The 9,996-nt window shown below is 39.3% G+C and overlaps 1 protein-coding gene across 1 annotated transcript; it reads right to left on the reverse strand.

Moving 5' to 3' along the window:
• Positions 1-1,761: 1,761 nt before the first annotated feature.
• On the reverse strand, positions 1,762-4,617 carry LOC141489502 (uncharacterized). Its single transcript, XM_074190089.1, is given in 4 exon segments — positions 1,762-1,982; positions 1,985-2,366; positions 2,622-4,097; positions 4,594-4,617. Coding segments are annotated over 4 exon segments (2,103 nt in total).
• Positions 4,618-9,996: the final 5,379 nt, after the last annotated feature.

Below are 9,996 nucleotides of genomic sequence, written 5' to 3' on the forward strand. Positions count from 1 at the left end.
TATTCCTGATTCTGAGCATTTTCACAACTCTGACCCTAGCTTGGGGCACTTTCTGTCCTCATCTCTATGCTTTGGCTTTCCTGACTTCTTTCAAATTTTAGTAGTAATCCAACATTTTGTAAGAAACTTTTCCTTAACACTTATGCTCTCCTTGAGATTACTCTCAATTTATCCTATCTTATGTCTCGCAATTGAAGTTTGTATGTTGTTTTCTATGTTAGACTGTGAATTCCTTCACACCAGGCATTGTCTTTTGTCTTCTTATGCATTTCTAATACTTGGCACAGTAACTGGCACATAATAGGTACTTGATAAATGCTAATTCTCTTGGTGCCCCCTTTTTGATGCCTCATTCTAGTTCCTTTTATGAACTCTTCATTTTCTCTCCTGGACTTCTTCAGACTGGTTGGAGCTTTAGATGTTTTTCCCAGTGTTTTTGTAATACCCCAATTCCAATGACAGAAACTATTCCAGGGGCGACTAGGTGGCATGGTGGATAAAGCACTGGCCCAGAATCAGGAGTATCTGGGTTCAAATCTGGTCTCATACACTTAATAATTACCTACCTGTGTGGCCTTGGGCAAGCCACTTAACCCCATTTGCCATGCAAAAACCTGAAAACAACAATTCCAGGTTTATTCTGATTGACTGTTGCAACTTCTGTATCTAAGGAGATTGATCTCCAAAGGCCTTTCTAGGACTGATCTCAAGGCTTTTCTAGGACTGATCTCAAAGGACTCTTCTAATTCTAGAAACAGATCATGAAGAAGAGAGCTGCAAAATTACTTTTGGGTATTCCTTGTAATTTGTTCTCTATTTGCTCTAGGGAGCTGTGGAATTCTAAGGGCTTCTAAAAAACCAAGGAGGAGGAACTGTTTATTGGAAAGCATCTCTTGGTGAAGGTCCAGGGGATGTAAGGATGCAGTAAGGAAGACAGAGACCAAAGCCATTGCTCACCAATTGTTTATTGTTAATTTCCATGCACTGTCATAATAGGAAAAGAAATGTTTTTGAAGTAGGTGTGGTGTAAAGACCTTCACAGTTGTAGATTTATTGTAAAGCCTTCTGAAACCTGTTACCTATAACATAATATACTTTCCACCCACTAAACGAGTGCTGATCTTTAACCCTCCTTTTTTTTTGGAGGGGAGATGGAAGGAAAGAGGTACAAACAATTCTACCAGAGAAAGCAACAGAAATATGTTGTAATATTTGACATTTTCTTTTCTATAATTTTTCCTAATTGACCAACTAGCTGTTTAGGAATTCCTGATGAATGAAATCATAGGTGAATCTGCTTTAAAAGCCATTGACCATTGAGATCTTCACTCCGCTTGAAATGTAGTAAATCAATTTAAACTCAGATGTCAGAATAAGCTTTTTTTGTCTCTGAACTTCAAGGCCAAAAGGATCTACCTCTTTATGGAAAATTAACAAGCCTGAAACCTGATTTTAGAACTATCCCCGAATTTTCAGTGTACCAATCAGAAAAAAAAATTAACCCTTGTAATTGATTCAAATTGAGATCTGATTATCTCTCTCACTTTTAAACCCAAGTATAACTCTACCAGGAATCTGTCATTTTTCATATATCCCCTGGATATGCTCCACAGCCCAACCAGCTCCCAGCCAAAGCACCTTAAAAGTAAGTACTCACTCAAAAAAGAAGAATGAAATCTAACCTCACTAAATAATAAGTGAGAGAGATAAATTTAGAATTTTTAAAAGGGAGAAAGCATTTGAACTTGGTCTGGTATCCTTTTAGTTTTGATGCCATTGTGATTTTTGTTCTTGTACATAATCATAGAGGGGGCTAGGACCAGTGGAATGACTTCCACTAGATGTCCTTTCTCTAAGATTCCCTTGGCCTTGGGTTGAATGAGATCTTTGATCACAAGACCTTCTCTGAGAATCTTGTCTCTCATGTTGTAGATGGTCATGCTCACGTGAGCAGGAATCTTCTGCCTGAGTATGGATCTGCTTTGCCATTGCTTATTCTGGGTCCCTTGTCGTCTCTACCCTCCATGGGTTTGTCTGTTTTGGGTCTGACAAGAACTCTCTTCTTCCTGATGCGTTTGCCTGCCCCTCTGATGAAGATTTTGCTCATTGCCACAAGCTTGCCCACCTTGTCTCTCCCTGGTCTGAGGATGCCTCTCATTATCTCGGGTTTGCCTGCTCTGTGTTTGGCTGTCCTCTCTCTGATGATTTTGTTCAGTGCCACGGGTCTGTCTATCCTGCCTCTGAGAAGAGGTTCCTTGTTCCTCATGGCGCTGTCTATCCCTGGTCTGACAACCCTCTTCTTCACGTGTTTGCTGGTAGTATCTTTGATGACTCTGAGTTTCTCCACAGGTCTGCCTGTCCTGCTTCTGAGAAAAGGTTCCTTGTTCCTGGTGGCGCTGTCTATCCCTGGTCTGAAATCGCTCTTCTTCGTGTGTTTGCTGGCTATATCTTTGCTGGCTCTGATTTTCTCTATGGGTCTGCCTGTTCTGCCTCTGAGAAGAGGTTCCCTGCTCCTCATGATGCTGTCTATCCCTGCTCTGACAACCCTCATCCTCTTCATGTGTTTGTGGGTGATTTCTTTGACGACTCTGATTTTCTTGTTGCCTTTGTCCATCTTGTGCTTGAGCTCTACTCTGTTGACTGTTACCCTGCTGCCAGTCTTTCCCTTTGTGACACAGAGACCTTCCTTGCTGCGACATGAAATACAACTTATGTTGATCAGACTCCCTCTCTGTTTGGTGCAGCCCTTGATGAAAGTGGCTCTGCCTGTCTTCCCCGGACAGATACCCCTGGTTACTGTTCAGTCCCTGTCCTGTTCTTCTGCCACTTTGAAAGTGATGATTTTGCCCCTGTTTCTCAGAATATCCATAATCAGAGTCTAACCCTTGTCTGTCTGTTTGGCCATAACTTGATTCATGTCTATTTCTCTCATACTGGTCATAGTGAGAATCCAGGCCTTCCCTTCCTGACTGGCCATAGTGTGAATCCAATGCTTGTCTTCCTGGCTGACCATATTGAGAACCCAGGCCTTGCCTTCCTGATTGGCCATAATGAGTTTCTAGACCTTGTCTTCCCGACTGACCACATTGAGAATCCAGGCCTTGCCTCCCTGACTGGCCATAGTGAGAGTCTAGCCCTTGTCTGTCTGTCTGATCCCAGCCTGATCCTTTTCCAACTCCCTCTGCCTGGCCACATTGAGTGCCCAATCCTTGCCTTCTTGACTGGTCATGGCTAGATCCCAGTTCTTCTCTCCCTGTCTGACCATAGCAACACTCTTGACTTTGCCGACATGAATGACTTAGACATTGTCTGCTTGACTGACCGTAACTTGAATCTTGTCCCAAACTTTGAGACTGACCTAAGTGAAAGACATATCTTTGTCTCTCAGACTGATCACAACTTGATTCCTGTCTCCCTTTTCCAGACCGACCAGAAGAAGTATCCTGTCCTTGTCTTGTCGAATTTGTATGATGTGAGTCCTCTCCTAATATTTCAGACTGACCACAGCTAGATGTATTATCCTGTCTCTCGGCCTCACCCTGGTCAGATTGCTGGTCTTGTCTCACAGACTGTCCACAGCCAGAATGCTGCCTTTGTCTCTCAGACTGACCCCGGTGAGACTGTTGGTGTTGTCTCTCAGACTGACCCTGTTGAGATTGTTGGTGTTGTCTCTCAGACTGACCCTGGTGAGATTGTTGGTCTCGTCTCTCAGATTGGTTACGGTGGGAATGTTGGTTGTGACCCTCATGCTGACCATAGTGGGAATCCTCATCTTGTCCCTCATACTGACTATAGCGAGTGTCATCATGTTGTCTCTCAGACTGATCACAGTGGGAATCCTGTCTTTGCCCCCTATGCCTCTGTCTTTCTTGTCTGCTTGTACCCTGCTCTGGAACATGATGGTCCCAGGTCCTCTCTCTTCCTCGTTCTTGATGGGTGCCAGCTCTGTCTCCACATGATTCTCTACTTTGAATTTTATAACAGGCTTGAACCAACTGAAACACTAATAAAAGAAATTCTTTAAAGTCTACAAGTTCATCTTGGTTCCGATCTAAGAGCTGCAAGATGTTGTCAACTGTCTCAGGGTCATCTGGTCTCTGCGAGAAAATAAAACAAAGACAAAATTTTAATCATTTGCCCTTTACTTCCCTGCCCTGAAAATCTCATGGCTTGGTTCAGGTTCAAGTCTTACAGGGAAGAGAATGAACTTTTATTTATCATTTACGATATATTAGTTGAGGTAATTTTGGTAAATAAAGCTTAAATGCCTTGCCCACAAAACTAATAGGTATCTGAATCTTAATTTGAACTTGGGTCTGTCTGCCAGAGGGCTTTGGGTATTCTGGAACCATCTAACCCTTCTTCTAAAGTCTTACCTAGGCAGTTATTGGGCATATTTAATAGCACCACCATTTCATATTTTCAAAAATGAGTAAATTGACTTTGAATAATCAATCTGGAGGTGGAATGGATTCTAGTAGCCAACTAGTCTATTTTACAATTAAAATAATTGAGAAACTGGGAAGTTAAATAAATTGCATACATCTGCATTCAATAAGCTCAGAGGTAGTATTTGAACTCACATCTTCTTACTCTACAGTTGGTGTTCTTTCCCATTATACCATACTGCTGGGGCAGCTAGGTTGAGCATTGGTCCTCGGATCACAAGGACCTGAATTCAAGTCCAGCCTCAGACACTTGACACTTTGTATCTGAGTGACTTGGGCAAGTCCCTTAACCCCCATTTCATTCTCCCCCCTTCCCTCCCCCCCAAAATGCATGAGAAACTAATGCTATAACACAAATAAAATACAAAGACCAAGAAGAGCATAGTGTGGAAAAAAGATTGGATTTTAAGTCAGAGGGCTCAACTTCTAATTTTGCTTCTATTAGTTGTAGAAGTAATGATAGATAATTCACTTCAGCTTTCTGCTCAGTTTCTTTATCTATAAAATCAGACTTCTGGATTCATAGATCTCTATGGGCCCTTTCAGATCTACTTCTCTGATTCTATAGGATTCTGTTAAGCAAGCCTCACTGTGTAAGAAGAAACACCCTCTTACTGAGAGGTCTGATTCTCTTGTAGACCTCTACTCATTGCATGGAGATGACCTTGCTGGCAAAACCCTGGGCAAATGCTTTAAGTGCAGCGTTAAGTGACTGAAAAGGTTCTTTTTATTTTGTATTTATTTTTGTATTTTATTTTGTATTATTTTGTAGAATCCTTACTTCAGGTGGAATTGTTCTTTCTTTCTTTTTTTTTCTTTTGAACTAAAGTATTTCCTCATTCCTGTCTGGAGAGTATTTTTTGATGGATTCTAATCTATACAAACTCTTTGATTTTCTTTCTTTCTTTCTTTCTTTCTTTCTTTCTTTCTTTCTTTCTTTCTTTCTTTCTCTCTCTCTCTCTCTCTCTCTTTCTCTCTCTCTCGCTCTCTCTCTCTCTCTCTCTCTCTCTCTCTCTCTCTCTCTCTCTTACAATGCTGTTAAGTGACTTGCTCAAAGTTGCACTACTAGGCAATTATTAGGGGTGTAAGGTTAGATTGGAACTCAGGTACTCCTGACTGCAAGATTGATTCTCTATCCACTGTGCCACTATCTTCTAGTCTCTCCCTGCCTTTTCTTTTCTTTCTTTCTTTTTTCTTTATTTCCCCTACAATCTTTGATAAAGAGTTTGGTTTTTCAGGTGGTTAGAATTATTTAGTGGGAAGGTTTTAAACCTTAGACCCCTTGAGATCCATTAGGGAAGTAGCTGTCATTCTGAACTAGAGATATATACTCCTAGATTAGCCCCAGATATAATTCTAGTCTGATAGCCCTGTTGAAGACTGGAGGAGAGATTGGCCAACCTTGACCTATTGGATCCTGCCTGAACCTACATCCTACAGTGTGCTACGATTGCTTCTCTTCTTTCTAGGTGGACCACTTGGATGCCACACACACACACACACACACACACACTCACACACAGATACACATTTAGTCATGCACATATCTGTTACACTTGCTTGTTTAAGAACAAATGAGATATATAACTATTATGTTATTAGAGAATCTTTTACCTTGGAGAAAATTTCAAAGATTCATGTCTGGTGCTTGAAATCTATGAAACTGCTGTAATGGGTAGTTACCACCTCTGATTCAAATCAATTAATATTTAACAAAAATGTCATAATCAGACACAGTGGCAACAATCTGAAATCCCTATTCCTAGGAAAGCTGAGGTTGGTGGATACCTTGAGTTTGAGAATTCTGAGCTGCAATGAGTGGTCACTGAATTTCCAGACTGGACAGGATAGAGAGACATAGTCTCAAAAGCAATTTGAAGTTTAAAGATTTAAACACTATAGTAGGTGCTGAGGTTACAAAGATGTAAGGGAGAAAAGTGCTGGTGTTCATGAAACTTACATTTGAACTTTGGTAGGAGAAAAAGCAAGGGGAGTAATATTAATACTTTGGAAGAATTTCAATTTTAATCAACAAACATCAACAAAATTAGAAGGCTGGATTGGAAGGCCTGTCTGGTCCCTTCTAATTTTACACCTATGATCCTTTGATTGTTGGGAGTCTACTGCATGACACGACTTGAGGTGCTGTGGGCAATGCAGAGAGAGATGTTTGCCACCACGTACAGCCCTTGGTTGTTATGGAAGATAATCATTAGCATGGGAGTACTCCAGCTAAAGGAAATTGAGAGAAAGCGGGAGGGTGGGGTGCAGGTATGTGCTGGGTCTCATTAGAACAACTGTAGCAAATTGGAAAATTCTTTGTCTCAGTAAACATCCTGTTGCTCACCCAAGACTAGACGACCACTGAAGTCTTTTCAAACTCTGTTATCCTGTCCCTTGATTCCCAAATTCTAGACTTGACTTCTTACTAGTTACTCGTGAGTTTGATGTGTTCCTTCTCTTGATTTAGCTCTTCTTCAGGCTTTGGTCCATTCAATTCTATCCAATTCCTCGATCAACAATCCTAGCTGCCAATCTTGGTTTTCTCTGGTTTTTTTAGACATTTGTTCATAAAGACTTGTTGGATGTGAGCTTCTCCTACTCTCAGACCAGGACCTGTACAAGAATGTCTGAAACTTCTCTCCCATTCTCCCATGGTGCTAAGCTGCCAGTATCATGGAGTTTACAGATGGGGTCCTGGGTCCTGCCCCTTCAACCTGCAATTTGTTGGTGAAAGCAATCTGTGTACAGTATTCTTATGGCAGTATATGTTAACTTCCAACTAAAAGTGAACTTACTACTTTTGGTTACTGGTATAAACATATCAAAAGTTATTAGATCCTTGGGACCATTTCAATTTTGTTCTCAAGTTCATATGCATAACATCCAATGGCATTTCAGTTGTGTATTCGTATGGAAGACAGGAAAGAGATGAAAAGAATTTTCTTTTTCTGTGTTGCATACTCTCTTAGGCTCAGAGTTCTCCTAACAAGGCTGGGACTTCTTTTGAGGTCCCACCAATTATATCTCTCCCATTCTTCGGGGTCCATTGACTGTGTCCCCATTTTATTTCATTTGGTAGCATTAGATTAACTTTTACACATTTACACATTTACTTTCAAGATAAAGCAAAAGCAAATTTTGCCCTTGGGGAGAAATTCCCCTTTACCATTTTAATGGGTGAGATTAGGTTCATAGTTTAGCTCAATTTCCATATAGTATTAATTCTATCAAATTAAAATCCCAAGTCCCCTTGTATTGATTTAAATGGAATGTGTTCCTCAGAACATCCCTGCCTTGATTGTTGAAAAAACTATTCTAAATTTCTAGACTACTAGATCCTTTTGTCTTGATGTGATTTGAGTTTGAGACTCTATTCCCAAAAGCATAAATACAAGGTCCAAAGATCCAGGTCTGTTTCTTGTGTTAACTCAAGGGAAAATGGGAAGGAGGTAACTAACCTTCAGACCTTCTCCCTTTTATTCATGATGTGCGTGAAACCTTAGAGAAAACTCTCATCGTATGGGTGAGGAAACTGAGACTCAGAGATGTTAAATGCCCTGTCCAATCTGTCTAAATCTACCACTTAACCACTAATGCCTCAAAAGAATTGAGTGATTTCAAGATTTTGACTCGGCAAGACTAAGAGAGTGATAATAGAAATTGATAGAAAAAGATTGATTGATTCTAACTACTTTGGAGAAGATGTAGTTCTCTATATAGTCATAGCTCTTATGTTTTTATGCTTTTGGAACCTTCTGGATTTTAGAGTCTCATTGATTGCATAGTATATGCATTCTCTTCACATTATGATTTTTCTTGAAATATATTTTATTTTCCCCCAATTTCATGTTAAAAGATTTTAAACATTTATCATTTTTAAAGTTATGAGTTCCAAATTCCATTCTTCCCCCTTCTTTCCCCTTTCCTTGAGTTGATAAGCTATCAGATAATACATGTAGAATAATATAAGAGATTTCCATATTTGTAATTTTGGACAGTAAGAATTGAATAAAAGAAAAATAATTAACATATTTCAATCTTTATTTATACAATATCAGTTTTTTTCTCTGAAGGTAGATACTCTGCATCATCCTTAATCTTTTGGAATTTTCTTGGATCATCATATAATTGAGAATAGCTTATTCATTCACAGTTCTTTGAACATCGTCCTGGTTCTGTTCACTTCATTTTCCATTAGTTCATCTAAGCCTTTTCCAGATGTTTTGGAAATTATCCTGCTTGTCCTTGCACAATAATATTCCAATGCAATCATAGAGCATAGTTCATTCAATAGCTGTTCGCCAACGGATGGGAATCTCTTCTATTTCCAATTCTTAGCTACCGCAATAGAAGTTGCTGTAAATATTTTTGCATTTCTACGCCCTTTCTTGCTTTTTTGAATGTCTTTGGGATATAGACCTACCAGTGATATTCTGGATTAAATATATGCACAGTTGTGTATCCCTTTGGGTGTAGTTCAAAATTGTTCTCCTGAATAGCAGAATCAGTTCACAACTCCATTAACAATGCCTTAGTATTACGATTTTTCTTTGTCACAGTTTTATAAATTAGTCCTCAGGTTGTGTTTATATTATGCTTCTCTTACCTATCCATCCCAGAATTTCCAAAAATGACTTTTAGACTGTTTTTTTTTAGGTTTGCATAAGGCAAACCGGGTTAAGTGGCTTGCCCAAGGCCATTAATTGTCTGAGACCAGATTTGAACCTAGATACTCCTGACTCCAGGGCCGATTCTTTATCCACTATGTCACCTAGCTGCCCTAGACTGTTCTTGATTAAAAGTAGACGTCCCAATGAAAGCAGGCTCTCTGTATTGCTGGTAATTAGGCAATTCCATCCTAGCAAATGTTAACAAAAACATTGTGATCTTGCTTATTCTGACATCTTCCTGGACTTTCTTTATGAATCCATGTTTGTTTCAATTCAATAAAGGTGAAAATGGTTCCCCATTTCATAATATTCATGCAGTTTCTAGTCTGAAGTCCAACAGTCCCTTTGCCTTCACAAATATGACTTCCCACGCGTGCAATACATAAATGACAGAGCTGGGACACAAACCCAGGTTTTTTTGTCTCCAATCAAAAGGTGTTTTTTTCTATTTCATTGTGATGCCTTCAAAAGCTTACATATGTTTTAAAGAGTATGTACCTTCTCTCACTAAGCGACTTACCAGCTAGGTTTTGTCTGAACCTCGATTTTATATCAAATCTCCAAATAAGTGTGTGAACATTTATACAATGTATACATTCTCCCACACACTATGTACATATGCAAAATAATATATAGCAAGGTATATAATGTATATCTGTATATAAACACCTGGACAGATGCCTACAAATATTCTGTTATATTTATATACCTGGGTATATATTTATGTATGTGTATATACACTTATTATATATATATATATATATAAATTCATATATGTGTATGCAATATGAGTTAAGGGAGAAGAATTCAGTCTAGAGACTATGCAGAAACAGGGGATATATGTGTATTAAAGTCTATGTTCATATATCTATAGC

Source organism: Macrotis lagotis, chromosome 5 (genome assembly GCF_037893015.1).
Source record: "Macrotis lagotis isolate mMagLag1 chromosome 5, bilby.v1.9.chrom.fasta, whole genome shotgun sequence".
NCBI lineage: Eukaryota > Metazoa > Chordata > Mammalia > Peramelemorphia > Peramelidae > Macrotis > Macrotis lagotis.